The sequence below is a fragment of the Cervus elaphus genome, chromosome 20 (assembly GCF_910594005.1).
Source record: "Cervus elaphus chromosome 20, mCerEla1.1, whole genome shotgun sequence".
NCBI classification, from domain to species: domain Eukaryota; kingdom Metazoa; phylum Chordata; class Mammalia; order Artiodactyla; family Cervidae; genus Cervus; species Cervus elaphus.
In genome coordinates this window covers 39,589,465-39,608,994 of record NC_057834.1, presented here as the reverse complement: position 1 = coordinate 39,608,994, position 19,530 = coordinate 39,589,465, and the positions used below count along the sequence as shown (strand labels likewise).

Below are 19,530 nucleotides of genomic sequence, written 5' to 3'. Positions count from 1 at the left end.
CGGGCGGGCGGAGCAGACACTGCGGTACAGACAGGGGCAGCGGCGGCGGCGGCGGCTGCACCGGCGGCGGCGGCACCACACAAACAAGGACGCTGATTGGGCAGCTGCCAAGCACCTCGGCTCCGCCTTCCCCACACGCCACGACGCCCATTGGGCGACCTGAGCCGGCCTCCCCGCCCTTCTCTTCTCGGGCTTACCAATAGGAGACGGGCTATCGGGGCTACACCCCACCCTTGAAGAGAGAGTGGCTGGATAAGTGATGATTGGCGTACGTAAGACCCAATCCTAAACGGAGGAGGGGGATGGTCTAGCGGGGGCGCGTTAATGGGTACCTCGGCCAGTCCCAGACACATCCGGGTCTTCAGCAGCCCATTAAGTGTCGGGGGTCAAAAAATCGCTTCAGGCTGCAACTTTACCTTAGAGACGTTTTGGTCCCCAGGCAGCCGCCGTACCCCAGTATCCCCAAACCGGGATTCCCCTTTGGCCTGCTCTCATTCTTCCAATTCTAAAGATGGAGACTGGTGAACGGCGGTGGGGTCTGCGTTGGGTGGTGTTTCATCGCGACAGAATCCAGGAATTTCACGATAGCAGTAGCTTGAGGCGCTCGGGCCTTGCAGTCTGTTTGGGGCGTGGCCTGTCTCCGTCTGCCAAAGGCCTTGAGCTTCCTGGTCTTCATTGTACCCCAGCACGGTTCTGTCGTGACTGAACCACGACTGGGGGAAAAAAGACAGCTAGCGAAATTGCTGGGAAATTACGCCGCGCAGAGCGCTCGCAGCTCCTTCTGTCCGGATCTCTGGTCTGATCAGGTTCACAGTGAAGGGAAACAGCCTCCCACTCCACCAACTACACCTAATCAACTCAAGGCCCAACTCCTGCTAGCCTCCCTACTTCCCCAAAGCAGTTAGGCGCGACTGAACCCAGCGTTTTTCGAACACGTACTATAAGTATTGTTCTTGAGCATCTGAGCATCTTGAGCATCTGAGGGACCAAGTATCAGAGTCAGTGTGTTAAAGGAATGGTAGTAGCTAACGTTTGGGGCAGAGACTGAGGCACTGTGCTGTATGTGCATTCGTATTTTTTTAAGAGCTTTCCATGGATTATTTATTCCTTGTAACTCAGTGAGGTAGATACTGTTAGCCCCATTATACAGATTAAGAAAATGAGGTATAAATCAAATGATTTGCCCAGAGTTACATATGAAAAGTGGCAGAGCTGAAATTTGAAGCCGGTAGATCCAGAAAGGGGTTCAGAGAGATTCAGAGAGGCTAAGGAGCTTACAAAGTTCAGACAGCTAATTAATGACTACTGGCTCAAACTCAGAAATAACTGGCTCCAGAAGCACTAGAATGTGTTTTTCAAGTCATTTAAAAGTCACGCTGTGCAATGGAAATGAAACTAATGGGCACAAAAAGGTGGACCCTGAACAGACACACACAAATGTACAAAAGCAGGTAAAGCACGTTCTTTTTCATTGTAGTAGTGTCCAGGTAAAGAATATGGTCTCTGGAATCTGACTGCCTGGGTTTGGGTCTCTCACCAGTTGTGTGATTTGGGTGCAAGTTACTTAATGTCTATTCTCTATGCCCTAGTTTCCCTATCTTTAAAATGGGAATGATTGATGAGTACCTAGTTCATAGGGTGATTGTGAGGATTATAAATTAGTACATTTTACATGCTCAGGACAGTGCCAAGGACTTAGTAAATACTCCATAAACATAATAGTAACTATTGTGAGAGTTTTCCTAACTTTTCCAACAATTTCACCCTCTTAGTTCAAAATTCAGCTTTGGTCGGTATTCTATCTGTAGTACCTGCCTTATACTACACTGAAAATTATTTCACCACTCCCCCACTCATTTGAATACCTTCATTGGCTCAGTTATTTCGCAAATGATAGAGGACCTGTTCTGTGATCAGACATTCTTCTTTGTGCTGGGCATGGAGCAGTAAGTGGGACTAAGTCCCTGCCCTCGTGGAAAGTACAGCCCCTCTTCCCTAACCTGTTGCTTTGGCCATTATCAGTTCAGTCCTTTCGGTGCTGTCTGAAGGGCCATTCTTCAAGGGCTGTGACAATACACGAGAGACACAGCGGTGGAAGATATGAGACTGAGAAAGAGTGAGGCCCGAGGAAATACCTTTCAACAAAATTAAAATCAGGCTGTGGTAGGGCAACTTTCAGTCTGGAGTGATCAGTCTCCAAGAAAGACAAGTAAGCAAGGCCGCTGAGTAGGGGACATGTCCTTTGTCCTATGCAGGCTCTACCTGTTTGTTTTCTTTTTGGAGCTAACGTTTATTGAGTGTGCTTCGCACTTTATCTAGATTTCAAAATTAGTCTTTAATCAACCCCTCCCCAGTTCGCAGATGGGGAAAAACTGAGGCACAGCAGTTAAGTAACTTGTCTGATATAATAAAATTAGCAAGTGCCAGAGACAAGATTTAACTAAAATTTGTCATACTGGAGCCTACACACTCTAAAGTGAGGGAAGAGAAATTGGGACCAGGTAATTTGGATATATCCTTCCCTTCATTCAGTTTCCCAGGCCACAGGTCAAAGATGTCAGATGCTATGGTGAGTACTTGGCTGTTGGAATTCTGAAATACCCTTGTGGTTCAAGACTTCTGTAATTCCACCCATCTGACTATAGGCTTCTTGAGGAAGCCCAAAAATGAGAAGCGTAGGCTGGGAGGCACTCTAGATCAGGAAGACTGTATGCTCTAGTAAGGTAGGAATTGAGCCCTAAAATTCTCTCTGTAATTCCAGACAGTTCAGTGCATGGCTGGGCATGCTACACTCACCAGAAACTTATGCTTTCAGGAAGGCAGTTGCTCCCTTGCAGGTTGTTAGGGATGATACAGGTAAAGTTTGATCCTAGGTAGTGAGGTCTAATCAGAACCTGGGGCGATGTGAAGGTTCCCCTCTGAAGAAGTCATCTCCTTACCCGACAAAAACAGATGGCATTTCCTAAGCCCCTCCTCCCTTCCTTTGCAGCTCCTTTAGGACACTGCTTCAGACAAGATGGGAAAGCATCCTCTGGCCTGAAGGTCCCAGAATTCAGAAGTAGTACTGCTGTCTTCATCCACTGATTTCCACCCCCAGGAATTTGCACTAGAGGCTCATGTAAGTTATTTCGTCCATTGACACTCCTTCCCCAAGGCATTTTTGTTTTGCTGGTTAATTCCCTTTGGTAATTGATTTTACAGCTCTGTTAGGAGTTGTTTCCTGTGTTTATTTCATTATATAGGAAAAAAAGGGAGAACTCCAATTGGGGCCAAAAGGGTTAGAAAAGTAGTGCCTGGCTGCCTGATGCCCACATGCAGTGAGCTCCTTAATCCTTGCTCTTGTCCTCCTAGTGCTGTCCCCAGGCTGAGACCCTGGTTGGGAGAGTACTGCCTGCAGTTAGAGCAGCTCCCAGGATGTGTGAGTGTGGCCAACACCAGTGACTGGGGAGAGGGGATATGGGGGAGAGGAAAGGAGGCAGAGATGAGCTCAGGGCCCCCAGAGAATGGAGCCTTTGTATGGGGTACAGATGAGGGACAAGGAGGTGATTGTGTGGGAGGGCCGGAAGTACCACACAGACTGGCACCACCATAGCCAGCACCGGATTCACCCCTCTCCTGCTCTGAGAACTCCCTGTGCCCCAAGGGGCCAGCACCAGACCTGGTCAGGGAAAGCAGTGTGTGCCCAAAGGCAGCAAGGGATGAAAAGGTGGAGAGGAGGAGGTGCAGCCAGGAGAAAAACAGCGGTATCCCCCCACCTTTATCACAGAGAACAGGAGGCAGAAGAAAAAAGACAGAAGCAGCTTTTACTATATTTACATCCAACAAAACTTCACAAGGAACAATCCTTATTGCACAGTCAGGGCCCTGGGTGTGTGAGGCATTCCCCAAGATGGAGTGGACAAGAAGGATTAGGACTAGAGGGGCACCAATTTTTCCTAAGCGGAGCTTGGGACTCCTCTAGCTTCTAACTCCTGACTTTTAAGGAGCTACAAACCACTGGACCATGGAGCCCCATTTCCCTTCTCTCTCTTACTGTCCATAAGAACCTCCTAAGCAAGGGGGCTGTGTCTCCAGAATAAATAACTTAAAATAAAATACAAACACTAAGGTAGAAAGGCATAGAGAGCCTTGGGCTCCTTCGGCAATTCTAGGGGAGAGGGACCATCTCTGATGGGAAATGACATCCCTCCCTCCCGTTCAGGGCAAAGGCTCAGTAGCTGTGTATCTCTCCAGTTGTTTTTTAAAACAAAAACTTATAAAATGGCCAGGGCAGTACAGATCTGTGGGTACCCTGGAGGGGAGTTCCTGGTATAGGATGGGGTAGAACAGCTATGTGCCAGCTCTCCCCAGGCCTCCCCCAACATCAGCATGAGCATAGAGGGCAGGCTGGAGATGGGAAATTGTGACTTTTAATAACAGTGGGTCCCACTGCCCCCACTCAGAGCCTAAGGCTGGGCATGCTTCCTAGCCTATTCTCAACTCCTCTAGGAAAGAAACAGGGAAGCAGGTTCTCTCTAGAATCCTTCCTCCCTCACCTCCTCAGCCTAGACTGGAGAAGGAAGCTTAAGGGTCCCTAGCATTCCAGAGGTGCTCCGAAACATTTCCTGCAATCAATGGCCTTTGGGGTAGGCATCTGTGCCCGCCGCTGTCTCAGCTCCTCCTTGCCCATGCTGCTGGCCAGCTTGTTAAAGGCAGACTTGTACTTCTTGTCGAAGGCCACTAGGGAAGAGGGTGGAGGTAGGTCAGTATGTTAGGTCAATCCCCAGCCTCCCACACCTGGCCCTAGAGCTAAACCCCTCAGCCCCCTGCCTGCTCCCTCACCTATATCCATGTGGTCCTTGCCCAGAGCAGCCAATGTCAGGAATAAGATCTCACGGTAGATGCCCCTGGAGTGGAGTCAAAAGGGTATAAGTGAAATAAGGCGGGAGGGAGCCCGCGACAGACCCAGGACCTCTCAGATGGGAACATGATACCTTTGTAGGTGCAGGCCAGTGGGAGGGGGCCCTAGAGTTTCTAGCAGGAGCCCTACAGCCTTGTGCACCTCGTTGAGACCGACGTGGCGCAGCACCGATTCCAACAACGCCAGGCTGAGGGATGCAGGTACTGGACCTGGCCATACCACCCGCTGTGGGATCTGGCCTGGGTGGAAGAAAGGAAGGTAACCAGGATTATTGAGCCCTCTAAGCATGGGACCTACCCTTCCCATCCTGGGCCAAATATGAGACTCACTGTGGACCCTCCAGAGCACATAGAGAGGTGGGCAGCTATCGGGGTCAGGGGTCAGGACATCCCACAGCAGCCGCACCTGCACGGATGCTGGATCAGGCATTATCCAAGGAGCTGGGGCCTGCAGGGAGCCAAGATAAAGGAGACAGGCTCATGGTGTGGGAGGCAGAGGACGGGAAATGGACAGGTGCTATTCCAAGGGACAGGGACATTACAGGACACAGCTAAAGAGAAGAGAGAGAGGAACTCTCGTTCCCCATGGGAATACAAGTTCTCTGAGAGCAAGGACTTTGTTTTGTAATCTGCTACATCCCTAGTGCCTAAAACTCTGCCTGGAACCTACAAAGTGCTCAATAAATATTGATGCAATGAATAGAGTAATGAATAGGTGAACATTATCAAATCAGTAATTGGGTAACAGGCACTACACTTGGTGCCTAACAGCCCCGAGAGGCTGTTATGCCATCTTACAGATGAGAAAACTGAAGCTCAGAGAAGCGAAGTGAAATGGCCAGGAGTCAACCAGGTACAGCGACCCCAAAGCGGTGCCCTGTCTACAGCGCCAAGGCACAGAGGACTGAGGAACAGAGCTAGGAGATGAGGGGGCAGGGGCCGTGTCAGCGACTGACCTGGGGGGGTGGGGGCCCATCACAGGAGGCCAGCAGCAGGCACGGCAGAATACTGGGCAGGCGCAGCCGCTGGAAATACCACAGAAGGTTCCAGAAGATGATGGGGTGAGCAGCAGGCAACTCAGGCAACGCCAGCACCTCACTGCCCTCGTTCTCTACCAGTGACTCCAGTTCCTTACGCAGCACGAGGGGGCTGAGATACGCCCATGCCCCGCTCTCAACACGCCGGGAGGCACTCTGTCAGGCACAGAGGGGGAGGGCATATACCACAGCCCCATCCTCAGAGCCCTGCTTCCCACTGAACCACCACCTCCAGCAGCTTCTGGGATGCCCCTTGCCCTCTGTGCCCGTCTCTCCTCGGCATCACTGGGGCCACCCACAGGGCGACACACACAGCTGGGCTCTGGCCCAGCCCTTACCCCCACGTGCCCGTTGCAGAGCTGTGGCTCATCCAGGGCTAGGCAAAGCCTGCGGTCACTGAGCACGGGGCCTGGGCCCCCGGGGACAGGAGCGTCTCTGCTGCCACTGGCACCAGCAGGGGCAGGCTTGGGGCTGGGGGCACTGCAGGGAGATGGCAGGAAGGTCAGCCCTCAGACCTCTCCTGCCCTGCCGCACCCACAGCCCCTGCCCGGTTTTGGGCACCTGGGTCGGGAATCAAGGGTCTGGACACTGAGCAGGGGTACAAAGGGGCAGGCGCAGAACGGACAGGTGGTGTTGAGGTTGGAGTCATCAGGTGCCCAGCCAGCCATGATCTCCTCATCATACACCAGGGAATCACAGGCGCGGCACAGCGAGCAGCTAGACAGCAGAATCTGCGGGCAGAAGAGCCCAGGAAGCAGGCCCCTTTTGGCCTCAGGGCTCAGGAGCCCCTGCTCCTTACCCAGTCTCTAACCTCCACAGCCCTGCCCGGCCTCCTCCCACCTCCCGCCAGCCCCTGCCTCTGACAGGGTGCCTTGGGTGTGGTATATATGTGAGCTCCAGCAGTCTGTGTGGGAGGGGTTATCCTCACTTCCAGGGAAGGTGGCTGGAAGGATCCAGGGGTGTCACTGAGACGCTCTGAGGAACGGCGAAGGCTCACGCTGCTGAGAGAAGATTCTGAGAGGTCCCACTCACTGCCCAGAGAGGCTGAGCTCTGCCATTATGAGAGAAAGCACAGTCAGCCAACCCCAAGCTACTCTTTACCCAGGAAGCTGGCTCAGCCACCCTTCAAGGCCCACTTCTGGGCCCTTCCTTCGGGTTGGCAGCCCCTCCCCAGGCCTCCAGATGCTGAAGTGTCTGGACCCTGCCCTTACTGGTTACCTCGGATGCAGTGGATCCAGGGCGCTCCCGGGGGCGCAGAAGGCTGTCCATGGGGCTGCGACGTGTTGAGGGAGGCAGGTCAGGGGGCAGCTCAGACGGGGGGACACGAGAGGTGGGGGAGCGGCGGGAAGGAGTGAGTAGCTGTTGGAGGCGGGCGCCCAGCCCTCTTCGGGGGGTGCTGGCCTCATCCTGACGCCCACCAGCCTTGGGCATCCGCCCACTTGGCCCTTCCAGGGTTTCAGTGGACTGGGTGCTCAGGGCTGAGCCTGAGTCCCCTGGGCTGCCTCCAGGTGCCGACTCCTCCCCAGTCAGGCTCAGGTCTGAGAGGCTTCCATCATGCCAGGGTATGGGTGATCCCCGGGGTTCCAGGACCCCCAAGGCCTCTATCACTGCAAGGCAGAAAAGTATCGGGGAAGATGGAGTCCAGGCCCTCTTTGGGACCTGAGTAAACACAATTCCTGGCTATGCAGTCTGGCACCACAGCCCCCTCCATGATGACAGTCTGGGCAAGATTCCCCCAGAGCCTACAGTACCTGCCACAGAGCATTACCCCTCCACCCTGCCTCTCTAGCCTTTCCCTTTCACTGGCAAGTGGTTAGGGAAGCTGACGGGCCAAAGGGTGGGGTGTGGGATGAGGGCACTCACTGTGGGCCACGCCAGCCTCCACGGTGGGCTGTGCCCCTCGGGCACTACCCAGGCTGCCACTCTTCACCAGGCGCCCCATAGGTGAGGCGGGGTCCCGCAGGCTTCGCCCAGCCCAGGTAGTCTGGCGCTGAAGGGGGCGGGTAGGGGAGGGGCGCTCCAAATAGGGCTCTGCAAAAGACAGGGAGGGGGTCAAAAGACAGCCAGCTAGAAACCTAGCCCCCAGCTCCAAAACAGAGCTCCTCACAGGGACCTGGGTTTGCAAGGCTCCTCCCAGGCAGAACTTCATGTCTTTTGTTCCCAGCCAAGTGTAGTTTATCCGTTGTCAGCACACTGAATGTCAGCCACTAGACCAGCCCCAGCTCTCCGTGCCTGTCCCCTGCCGTGTCGCCAGTCCCTACCCACCTCTCTGCGAGCTGCCTGCCTCTTGGGCTGCCGTCTCCACTTCCTCCCGCTGCCGCTGCCGCTGTTCTCGCAAGGGCTGGCGGAACTGAGCCGCCCCCAGGACCACGTTCCGGAGCTTGGCCCAGCGTAGGCGCCCACCCGGTGTGCCCGACGGCCACTTGCTTTCCAGCACAGCCTGCCAAGCAGTGTTCACCCATGAAGACGGCCTGTCTCCGTACCGTGGGCCTCAGCTAGGTGCCAACTGCCTGACCTGGGGGCCCAGCGACCACCTTTCCCTCCAGACATCCTGCCTATGGTTGTCCTGCCAAGGGCTCAGCCAGGAACAGAGCCCAGAAAAGAGAGCTGGCAGTGGCCACCCTGAGGGGTTCTAGAGGAAGTCAGAAATGGTGGAGACAACCTGTCTGTAGACTGCTGTTTATAAACTATGGGCTTTGAAGAAATCAGTTCATTTGTTTTTTTAGTCATTTGTTTCTTCATCGAAAGGACTGGAAATAGTTTAGTGTCATGGTAAAGGGCCTGAATTCAGAAAACGATATGCCTGTGTGTGTGTCCTAACTCCCTAACTTACTGTGGTACCTCGAACAAGTTACTAACCCCCTGCAACCTCGTGGCCTCATCTGTAAGATGGGGCAATAATTGTTCCACTTCAGGGGGCTGTGGGAAAGGTAAGATGGTTTTATGTGGATGCTGTCTTTGGAGCAGAGCCTGGCGTACTGCTCCCACGATCAGCTATTGGGAGGTGGTGGTCCTTTTCTAACCTCCTTGCCAGGACTGTTGTGGGTGAGACTCAAAGCAGCCCAGTGTGAGAACCCACCTGCAGGTGCTGAGGCACTAGCAGACCACTGTGCGAGACAGCGGTCGCAGGACCTTGTTGGACCGTACAGGCCTGAGCTCCAAGGGGAGGGGAGAGCCACAGGTGTCGGGGAGCAGCACCCTCCCCACACACCCCGCCACAGGCCGCCATCCCACCCCTCACCTTGTTATAGTAGCCGTAGGTGATGGTGTTGGGCACGATGCCCGCCCGCCGCATGTCCAGCATGACTCGCACGGACAGCACGGGCTGCCCATAGTGTGAGCACAGCTGCATCAGCACCCGGTAACACACCTGGGCCGGGAGACACGCAGGTGAAAGTGGACTCACTCTCAGCCCCAGTCCTCAAGTCTCAGTGAGCACCCACCGCCAGCCTCCCCAGTTCTCACAGAGCCACCCTCCCTTCCTGCTGACCCTGCCACCCTGCAGTCCCTGCTGCTACAACCTGAACACGCTCATTAATTCAGTGAATGTGACGGAGCACCTGCCCAGCTCCTGGACTCGTGCCCCTGTTCCCCGTCGGCTACAGCCCCCAGGGCTGCACCAGCCCCCAGGCTGCACCCCGAGCCACTGGGCTTGGGCACCCACCTCGTCGGGCAGCACCACCTTGCGGCTCTCCATCTGGCGCAGCACCTGGTAGGCCGTCTGCAATGCCCGCACCCGGGAGGGCGCCGAGCGCACGTAGGCAGGCAGACACAGGAACCACAGCCCGTAGCAGTGGCCCAGCAGGCACCGGGCCCACAGCTCAGGCACAGCTGCTGACTTCTGTGCCATCCGCTGTGCAACCTTCATCTCCTAAAGAGGGCGGGGGACACACCTGGGTGAGTATGATGCCAGGGCAGGTCTTAAAACAGTGTGGGAGAAGCAGCACCCTCCCTGAGAAAGGGTCTGTGTGCTGATGGGGTGGCAGGGACAGTGCCCACACAGTCCTGGATTCCCAAGCACAGATGCTTAGCTTGAGCATGGGCAGGTGTCCTGGCAGAGGCAGCAAGCCCCTGGATTTCCAGAGTCCTCAGAAAATGAAGATGAGGACAATGACAATGGTAATAACAGTGATGGTTCATGTTTCTTTTTCATGCCAGACATATCGAAACCTCCCAACAACTTTATGGGATAAGTACTATTATACCCATTTTACAGATGAAGAAACTGAAGCAGCAATCCTTGGCCTGAGTCAGATGCCTCTAGGGGGCCCACCTGCTGGTTACCTGTTTGGTACGGCGAGGGGCAGGACTGCTGGGGGCGCTGCGGGATGGGCCTGGCACAGGCAGAGCCCCAGCTTGTTCTTGAGGAGACTCAAACAGCTCAGCCCGTAGCTCGGGGAACCCATCATAACTGGAGGGGCGGAGAGAGGCCATATGGAGAGCAGTCGCTACTAAGTCAGCTGATCGGGCCTCAGAGCAAGAGAGGGGGCGGGAGGTGCTCACCAGTACTGGGGAGTGGATTCACTGCCCTCTGGCACTGGCGGCTCCTCGGGAGGTGTGATAAACACGGTGAGCTCGCTGCCCGACAGCTCCTCCAGCTCCACCAGGGGTGCGGGCTCAGGCTTCTCCTGCTCTGGGTGGACCTGAAGCAGGAAGGTAAGAAGGGGGACATCCAGACAGTGGGCATAGAGCAGGGCTGGGGATCCAGAAGATGGCATCTCCCAGGAAAGCACAGCCACAGGGAAGGAGGTAATGGGCCCAGATTCTGTCAGGGCCCTGGAGATAGACAGGGGATGAGTGAGGAACAGGAAGACAGTATGTCTGTGAGGCCGGTCGTGTGTGCTGCACAGGCTACATGCTGTTTAACTCCAGGGGCGCCAGCCTCGCTGCACGTGAGATAAAGTGTTTATATCTGGGGTAACAGACAGCCGAGAGGGGAGCAGAGGGCACAAAAAGAAGGGATGATCCCAATACCTTGTCAACACAAGAGTCAAAGAATTCAAGGGCAGCATGCCGAGCAGAGCCAAAGGAGCATTCCTCGATGAACTGGGAGAACATCTGTGTGTGTAGCAGCTGGGAGTACAGCTTGTGGCTGGAACGTTCTCGGGACTTGAGGAAGCCTGATGGGTGAGAATGGGGCCAAGAGGGTGGTCACTGGGGGCTCTGCCACAGCCACCCGTTTCTGAACACTTTTCTTGGCTCCCCGCCAACTTGGCATCCAAGGCCATAAAAGCCATCCTCTCTGGCCCCTCTGGCCCCACCCGCCAAGCTGACCAGCTCAGCTGCCCCAGCACCACGGCCCCGTGGCATCCCTCCCTTTTATCTGTGGGCATCTAGGGCCTCAGACTGGGGAGTCACCAAGAGAGGAGCATTTTGCCCATGGGCTGGCTCACCACAGGTGTCACTGTGTCCCCACCAAGTCCTGGCTTCCCACAGCTGACTCATCTTGTACCCTAACCCCTCACCAGGCCCAGAAGAGCATGTGTCTCAGAGCTGGTGCCCACAAAAACGCCAGCCGAGCTTAGAGACAAGTAACTGCGTGATTCCGCATGCCCCCTGACTTCCCCGTGGAGCCCAGCCCCTGGTCACCCATCCCATGACACCTTCCCCAAGCAGGGACAAGTCGCCTTTACCTTGCAGGAAGAAGAGGTTGTCGACATCGCGTGACCCCTCAGAGGGGGCCTGGGTGAGTGGGCGCAGGAAGTCCCGGTAGCCCTTGAGCAGGCAGGCCATGAAGCGGAGGAAGGCTCCCTGGACCTCACGCTCTAGCCGGGCCCGGCGGCCACACACTGCCTCGTAGTCTGTCAGCAGGAACTCCAGGGAGGCCTCCTCCTCGGGGCCAGTATATGCTGGGGACCAGGGCAGCCTGAGCGTCAGGGCCAGCACCCACAGGGCTTGCTCAAGCCTGTTCTCCACAGAAGTCAGGTTGCCACCCTGCCACCTGCTGCCCCACCACTGCGGCTCCTAACAGACCCCGCACCAACGGTAACAAAGTTACCCTTGGGTAACGGTTTCAAGCCTCCCAAGGGCAAGCTCAACCTCCCTGACATATGCAGGAGTATTAATGTGACATATGCCTTCCTCTAACTTAAACTGGAACTCGAATTCCTCTCACTTCCCCCCAGTGAAAGCCTAGTTCTTCTAACCTCCTCAAGTAAGGTCCAGCTCTCCACAGGTCTCCCCAAACTAGAGGTTAAATGTCAGTAACGGTTTCCGGCCCCCCACCCCCACCCAGGCTCCTCACTCTGATCCAGCTGCTGGTACAGGTGTGTCAGTGTGGCCAGCAGAACCTTGTAGGGTCTTCGGGGCAGGGTCCGAGGGGACAGGGGCTTCTTTTCCTCAGTCCTGTGAGTTAAACAGAAGGAAGAAAGGGTGATGGTGTTTCTTGTTTTCCCTGAGGCTCCTTTTGAGCAGGTGCGCTCCATTCACCAGCCCTCTCCTGCTCCCATCCTCGAAACTCCCAGAAAAGACCCAGCCCTCTTACTGGAAGAGCGTGTTGGTATCAAGATCCACACAGATGACATCCACAGGTGGGTCATGCAGATCGAAGTAGCTGGAGTGGATACCCACGATGAAGGGCACGGGGGCACTCAGCACGTCTGCCAGCACCAGTGGGCACAGCGGAATGTAGGGGCACTGCCAGTGCAGTGGGAAGATCATCTGAAGCATCGGGGGGTGAGGACCAGTGAGCAGGGCACAGGGAGGCGGCAGAGGCGGGGGCAGCGACCTTGACCGGCCGTGCTTGTTGTCAGAAGCCGTTGGAGTTAAGCTCCAAAGAAAAGCTCCTGACCGAAGCCGTACATCCTGTAGGCCAGGCCCGAGGATAAGGCTGAGGAACCCTCCCCAAGAAAGGAAAAGTAAGGAGAATCTAGGCAGGGACTAGGGCACAAGAAAGAACACTCTGGGTAAGGCAGGCTGGCAGAGTGGCACTCACAGAGACGAGGGCCTCGCAGACGCTGGTGAGCAGATCCGGCCGCAGCGAGTGGACTAGTAGCTTGTGCTCCGTGAGCACAGCGAGCAGCAGCGTGATCGCCAGCTCCGGGCCCAGGGTCTGCAGCAGCTGCAGGAAGCTGGCACCACTGGGGGCAATGCCAAGGTGGGGGAAGAGTCAGCAGGAGGCCCTTCCCTCATCGCTGGGCACAGACACCACCTGGGCCCAGCCTGTACAGCCCCTCCACACCGGTGCCCGCTTGCCTGGCACCCACCATGCCCCTGGTCATCACAGCCCTGCCCCCCCCAACCTGAGCATATACCTGAGGGGCAGGGGTGAGGATACAGGCTGGCAGAGGAGCAGGTTGTCATAGGGAGACATCTGAGAGGCAGAAGAGCCACAGGTCAGGGTGGTGAAGACTGGCCCCTGCCCATCCTCCCCCTCCCACCTAGCCCCAGCCCCAGCCCTCACCTGCACCAGGATGCGGGGTCGCTGTGGGGAAGGGAAGGGAACATTGTGAATGAAGTGGGAGATGTGCCTGGGGAGAGAGGGACACGGTCAGAGGCAGACTCCCGGCCACCCGCTCAGCCGCCTGTCCCCAAGGACCTCACTCCTCCCCGAGGTCTACCTCGAGACTGGGGTCAGCCCCTGGAGCCTCCATTATGCACAGCATGGGTGCACATCAGAAGAGATTCCCTCTGGGCGTGCACAGGCCCTGGCCAGGACTTAGCTAAGCAAGTGTAGCCTGGGTTTCAGGCCCCACTCACCCCTTCAGCCAGGGGCACTTCTGCAACGGACCAGCTCTCCAGCCACACACTACAGCCCCATCCCCGACTGCTCTGCGCCCCCCGGCCGTCCCCCCCAGCTCCAGCGTCCTCTCCTCCATTCCTCCTGGCTCATAACCCTTCCCAGCATCAGGGAAGCCCCATGCTCACGCTTCCAGGGGCAGACGGTGGGGGCCTGAGACGGAGTAGCGGTAGAGGAAGGTGAGGAAGGCGCGGAAGGCTGGGAAGGCAGGCCAGCGGGACAGCACAGCGATGGCGCGGCGGCTGCGCACAGCCCGGCCCCCCAGTGCCCGGCCCCGCTCCACGGCACTCAGCAGGCCCAGCGCCCGAGCCTGCCGCTCCGACAGCCTGGCCCTCGGGAACGCCTCGTAGAACTGCAAGGCAGCACCGTACACCTGCAGGGCAGAGGGGCAGTCAGGCAGGCCCTGCAGAGCCCAGACCCCTGACCACACTCCACACACCCACCTTATCACCAGCTGCACCCGTGAGCACAAAGGTGGAGAAGACGGGCACGGGGTACTTGGTCTGGGCGGGCCAGCACTCGATAGTGGCCCCCATGGGCAGGCAGAAGACGGGCACTGACTCGGGCAGCGGGAACGCCTCATTGTCCTCCTCTGGGTAGCGGCCCAGCAGCTCTGCACCCCCGGCAGAGTGGGGGGTACCCAAAAGGAGTAGGGTTCATCAGACTCCGGGGGAAAGAACCAGGGGATCCCAGAGAAGGGCCATGTGGCAAAGGGGAGGTGAGTTCTGTGGACACTGAAGGTACCAGCCGAGAGGCACCAGGGCAGAGGGACACGCGGGTCGAGGGACCAGAGACAGAGGGGCTACTCACCTGCCTCATACGCCAGCGTGTTGGCCTTGGCCAGGCCCACCTTGTAGCAGAGGTACACGGCTGGGCCCCACTGCCCCAAAACGGCAAGAGACAAGCAGACACACAGCTAACAAAGCTTTCTGGGGGGTTATTTTCTCCACCACCCCTAAGTGGTCTTTGTCTTTAGAACGCCTGTCAATCCCAGTCCCCCAAGACCAGTGTCACACCTCTGGGCCCACCCCCACTGCTAGGGGCCTTGGTCCTAGGATGCCCTGTGTGCCCAGTGTCCACCCCTTACACGGAGATGGCATGAGTCTCGGCTCCTGGCCCAGGGCCCCACTCACCATGCCAGGGTTGAGGTTGCGGGGCAATCGGCAATAAGTATGAGGAGTACCCTCACCCTTGCTGGGCAGTACCAGGCAGAGGTCAGTGATGCCCAGGGCATGCAGCCCTGCCCCCTCTGCTGCCCGCCGGTAAGTGAGGTAGGTGCGGGGGTGCCCAGGGCCTGGAGGGGCCAGGTTGGCTGAGTGGCTGTAGGGTGTCGTATCTAGCACTTGGAAGCCAGGCTTGGGACGTTCCTTCCCCTCATACAACACCCTGGGCACAGAGAATAGAGAGAGGTCAGGAGTCCACAGCAGAGGAGAAGGCCCCCAGTCTTGCTAGATCTGCCTTCCTAGTCCTACCTACTCAGCCTAGCTGAACACCGACACCAGGGCCCACTTCTTGCTGAACCTGCCCTCCAAAACCCTGTGCCCCTCTCTGCCCTTGGCTCTATTTTTTTTTTTTTTTTTTGGCTGCTCCAGGTCTTAGTTGCAGCAGTCAGGATCTTTAGTTGTGGCATGTGGGAATCTCGTGCCCTGACCAGGGAGCGAACCCAGAGCCCCAGCACTGGGAGCGCTGAGTCGTAGTCACTGGACCACCAGAGAAATGCCTAGGCCCCACTTCTCGATCAGTAACAATACCTCAGGCCTTCCCTGGCTCTCAGTGCTCATTAATAAATACCAAGAATAAAAGCTACCATTTATTGACTCTGTGCTAAGTCCCTTATATGGATGATCTCGTTTCATCTCAACTACCCTATGAGGAGGTATTATTTTCCCCAAATTACAGCTGAGGAAATAGACCCAGAGGGGCTCAGTAACCTGCCAAAGGTCACAGAGCTAGCAAGTAGCAGCACTAGTACACGCACCCAAATCTGTGTGAGGACTAAGTACACACAACTTCAGGCTCTTCTCCCTGGCCTCAGGATCACTCTCTTCCCATTCCTATTGCACATCCCTCATCCCATACCCCTACCTCTCCCTGCCTCACCGCAGATCTCCTAGCCTCCCCTGGTGCCAGCAAGAGTAGGTAGGTGTACACACCCCAGCTCAACGAGGGGGGGCTTGTCACGCCCCCTCCGGTAGCAGATGACGGGCTGAGTTCCACCTAGGAGCCCAGCGCTGAGTTCCAAGGGGTGGCCCCCGGCGGAAGCCTGGATGCATGTGTAGCCCTGCGGCACCTCCTCGCCCAGGGCCCTAGCGATGACTGCCACATCTGTGATGGGCTCAGCGGGCCGGGGAGGGCGCAGGGGCCCACTGGGTTCAGGAATCCACGTTTCCTCAGGGATGGGTGCTCCATTGCCTGCAAGTCCAGCTATCACGAAGTAATCTACCAGCCGGGGGGGCCGCTCCTCCGCCATGGCCCCCCCCTCACTCACTGCATCTGGAATGGTCAAGTGGGGGAGAGATGAAGCAAGGAAGGTTTGTGTTGCCATGGCAACTGGCAACCAGGGAGTCTCCCTTTTGCTTCCCTCCTCTTCCTAGTACTTTCAAGGAAAAGCAGGATCAGTGGCCAGCCAATCCTGAACTCTCCCGCCTGTGACATCACCAGGCCCTAACAGCCCACCACAGCTCCTTAAAGAGACCAGGACCCTCTCCCTTGGTACCAGCCCTCTTTCCAAAGAACCCACTGCACACAGCTAACCTAGGCTCTGGGTTCTGACATCACATGGTTTCTGTATCCCTTTTAAAGACCCCAGCCTTCTTCATTCCCTAACATAACAGAGATCACAGTCTTTTCTGTAATGGCCTACAATGACATCATTCATTCTGGCCGTGACATCAGGCCAACATTACAGTCTTTTTATGGATTTCTGGCCTTCTTACTCTAGTTGACATTCTAAGAATCTCATGAGCCAGCTAATATTCTTAAAGAGTCCACCTCTAGGTTTTTGTGAGGAACCCACAAAACCCAGGCTTTAAGTGTCTTTTCACCAGACTCCAGTGTCCTTTTTCCTAACCTAGCTCCACTAACCTGACCAAAAAGAAAAAAAATCAGCGCCCTCCAATCTCCAGGATCCTTACGTATCCTCAGTTAGGTCCAAAGCAGCTATGGGAGACAGTCCCCACCATCCCCAAGCCCTCCTCCATGAAGCCCAGAGATGGAAACAGGCCCACAGGGGCTTCTCAGTAACTCTTCTCACCTGCCTCCATGGCCCAACCCCTGGGAGTAGGAGCCCCAAGGGTCCCGGGGTGCCCCGAGTGCAGAAGCTGGGAAACAGCTTGGTGGGTGGCTTGCAGCAGAGGACTGGAGGCGTGGGGACTGCTTCAGAGGGGAAGGGAGGTGACTTCCTGAAACAGTGGAGGGGAAGCTGCAGCTCGGCGGAAGTCAGCCTATGGGTGTGTGTGGTGCTGGTGGGGGTGTGCAGGGGGGGGATTGTCAGAAGGTGCCAACACAGCATCATTCCAAGTTGGAAGCTTAACCTAAAGGACCCGGGTCAAGGCAGAGGCAGCTCAGACTAGATCCGGGATGTACAGTCCTACTTAACCTCCCACCCTTGCCCAGAGAAGAGGGAGCAAGGGAATCTCATGGACCCAAGCTGGCTCTCCTTAACCTGGCCTCTGGTCACTCACACATACACCAACTCCAGCTAAATTTAGTCTCCACATCTGCGAGGTGAAGCCAGGAGTCAGCGTCAGCCTCCTGATTTAGCTCTGGGACCCAGCCCCGTGCCTTGTCCACTGCAGGCGAATGGGAGCCCTATGTCCTCTGCCCCAAGCAGCAGGCAGGAGCCACGAGGTGAGACCAGCTGAGGGGCGAGTGGCTCCCATCGGCGGCACCTGCGCACCCGGGCCTCTCCTCACCGAGCTAGGGAAGAGTCCCGCAGGAAGGCAGCCCTTTCTCCCTAGGGAACGCAAGGGGCAGGGACACCACTCCGGGTCCCGGCGCCCACGAGCCGGACAGCGGGAAGTTCGCGTTGGGGCAAAGGGCGCGCCGAGCGGGAGGAGGCTGAGGAAGGAGCAGGAGGGCAGAGAGGAGCGGACGCGCAGGCGGCCGGGGACGTGACGGCAGCAGCGCCGGCCGCCGCGTGACCGGAGCGGGAGGGAGGGGTGCTCGGGCTCGGGACCCGCGGGAGCAGGAGGGGTGCAGGGCGCCGGGCACAGCTAGCTAACTCCAGACTGCGCCCTCCCCTCCACTTTCACTTCCCCAGGAGAGAGGAACCGGAACCAGATGTGCAGCGCCAGAGAACAGCTGGGGAGAGCCCCCGCCCCGCCCGCGCTCCCTCCCTCCCTTCCCCGCCCGCTGCCCCGCCCGGTCCAGCCCCTACCTGCCTGCCCCGCGACTCCCCGGCCGGCCGGCCAGCGGGCGGGTGGCTCGGAAGGCGGGCTGGCGGGCCGGCGGACGGCGAGGCTACCCGGCCCCGGACATGGCGCACCCGACTCGGGCGCCGCTCCCGCCGGGACGGCGAATGAAGGAGGAAGAGAGGGCCGAGGGCGCCGGGGCGCAGGGCGCCTTGGAGGGAGATCCGGGCGATCCCAGCGTCCCCGCCGCGCTGCGCCACGCGGGGACTGTGCTGGCGCGCCGCTCGCTCGCGCCGCGCGGTCCTCCCAGCTCCCGCCGCGCTGAGGGCCCGGTGCTTCTCCGCGCGCCCCGCTTTCTCCGCTCCCCCCACCCCCCCTCCGGGACCACGGGCGCCGCCGCTCCCCCCACCCCCCCTCCCCGGCCGGCGGCCGTGACCCTGGCAGCGCCTGCCCAGCGCCCGACCGCCTGCAGCGCGACCCCTGGCGGCTGGGAGGGCCCCTTGCACCCAGGGAGCTTCCCACCGCCCAGCCATTGCCGCCGGACACTGACCCTAGGCGGCTCCTTAAGTCCGAGGCGCGCTCTCGTCCCGCCCTCGAGCTCACTCAGATGTGGCTTGCCTGCCTGGGTGAAGGCCCCTGAAGTCTAGTGTGCGGAGACCCAGGTGGCTGCCCCTACTTCCAGGTTTAGGGCACATTGCATTCCCTTCCAGCCTAAGCCAGAAGTTCTCAGTTCTCTTTTTTGAAAATGACAAGTTTTGGAAAGAGGAAGAGAGGCCAGGACTGTGGGCTGTGGGCAAGTAGCAGAGGTGGAGGTGACGGAGGAGGGGCACTGCTCTTCTGTGCTGGGTGAGGGAGAGAAGAGGGCAGAAGCTCAGATGGCCAGAGGACTAGCAACCCCAGCCAAAGAGGAAACCTCATCAAAACAGGTTAGCTAGCACTCAAGCCTCTGAATGGGTGGGTGGAGAAGAGTGGGAGGGCAAAGTGAATTCCTGCATGGTGAGGGGCAGAAAGAGAATGAGAGGCCTTGGGTCGGAGGCCGGCCGGGTACATCGAAATTCCGAGTCCTCCAGGCTTACTATCTGGCCTCAGTAGTTTTTAAATCCTCTCTCCTCCGAAGCTTTAGCACTGAGGCCAGATACTCCTGGGGAGAGGTGGGGTCATTCTACCATAAATATCCAGAGCTGAGAGCTCAGCCAGCAGTCACCTCCTCACCTCCTGACTCCCTGCCAGGGTCTCAAGTTTGAGGAAGAGCAGTAGCAACCAAAGCCACTGTCCCCTGAGGCCACAGCAAGGCCCTGGACAAATGAGGAGGCACCTGTGCAGCGACGGGGCCTACACCCAGCCTGCAGCCCTATGTCCAGTGCTGAGTACAAATTCTGAGGCTTTGGGGGCCCCTCCACAAACCACATGGTGTTGAGAAGATGCAAAATGCATAATAGGGGACTTCCCTGGTGTTCCACTGGCTAAGACTCCATGCTCCCAATGCCCAGGTTTGATCCCTGAT

The 19,530-nt window shown here is 57.5% G+C and overlaps 1 protein-coding gene and 1 long non-coding RNA gene across 5 annotated transcripts; one reads left to right on the top strand and one right to left on the bottom strand.

Annotated features, from left to right (window-relative positions):
• Positions 1 to 332: 332 nt before the first annotated feature.
• LOC122677695 lies at positions 333 to 8,239 on the top strand. The gene is made up of 3 exons (XR_006335892.1): positions 333 to 1,451; positions 2,990 to 3,118; positions 8,101 to 8,239. It is a non-coding gene; the product is annotated as an uncharacterized LOC122677695 (long non-coding RNA).
• Positions 3,784 to 18,596, bottom strand: DENND4B (DENN domain containing 4B). Of its 4 annotated transcripts, XM_043877896.1 has the most exons (29): positions 18,053 to 18,190; positions 16,928 to 17,075; positions 15,828 to 16,167; positions 14,808 to 15,060; positions 14,485 to 14,554; positions 14,118 to 14,287; positions 13,803 to 14,047; positions 13,339 to 13,405; positions 13,190 to 13,248; positions 12,871 to 13,015; positions 12,421 to 12,596; positions 12,181 to 12,281; positions 11,570 to 11,785; positions 10,911 to 11,056; positions 10,440 to 10,579; positions 10,221 to 10,347; positions 9,601 to 9,807; positions 9,178 to 9,306; positions 8,202 to 8,376; positions 7,800 to 7,967; positions 7,155 to 7,543; positions 6,865 to 6,987; positions 6,498 to 6,667; positions 6,275 to 6,416; positions 5,856 to 6,092; positions 5,230 to 5,347; positions 4,974 to 5,139; positions 4,822 to 4,886; positions 3,784 to 4,719 (listed from the first exon to the last, which is right to left on the bottom strand). In XM_043877896.1, exons 2-29 carry the CDS (start codon positions 16,935 to 16,937, stop codon positions 4,574 to 4,576), a joined length of 4,500 nt encoding a protein of 1,499 aa, XP_043733831.1. In that variant the 5' UTR covers positions 16,938 to 17,075; positions 18,053 to 18,190; the 3' UTR covers positions 3,784 to 4,573. The 4 variants fall into 4 exon arrangements, with proteins under 4 accessions (XP_043733831.1, XP_043733833.1, XP_043733832.1 ...); XM_043877898.1 differs by lacking the exons at positions 16,928 to 17,075; positions 18,053 to 18,190 and adding an exon at positions 18,577 to 18,596; XM_043877897.1 differs by lacking the exon at positions 16,928 to 17,075 and having other exon boundaries at positions 18,053 to 18,185.
• Positions 18,597 to 19,530: the final 934 nt, after the last annotated feature.

Coding starts and splice junctions, on each gene's coding strand:
- DENND4B (XM_043877896.1), bottom strand. Junction 9,808..10,220: donor CCCCTCGCCGTACCAAACAG/GTAACCAGCAGG, acceptor CGCCCTCTTTAG/GAGATGAAGGTTGCACAGCG. Junction 6,093..6,274: donor TCTGCAACGGGCACGTGGGG/GTAAGGGCTGGG, acceptor TGTGCCTGACAG/AGTGCCTCCCGGCGTGTTGA.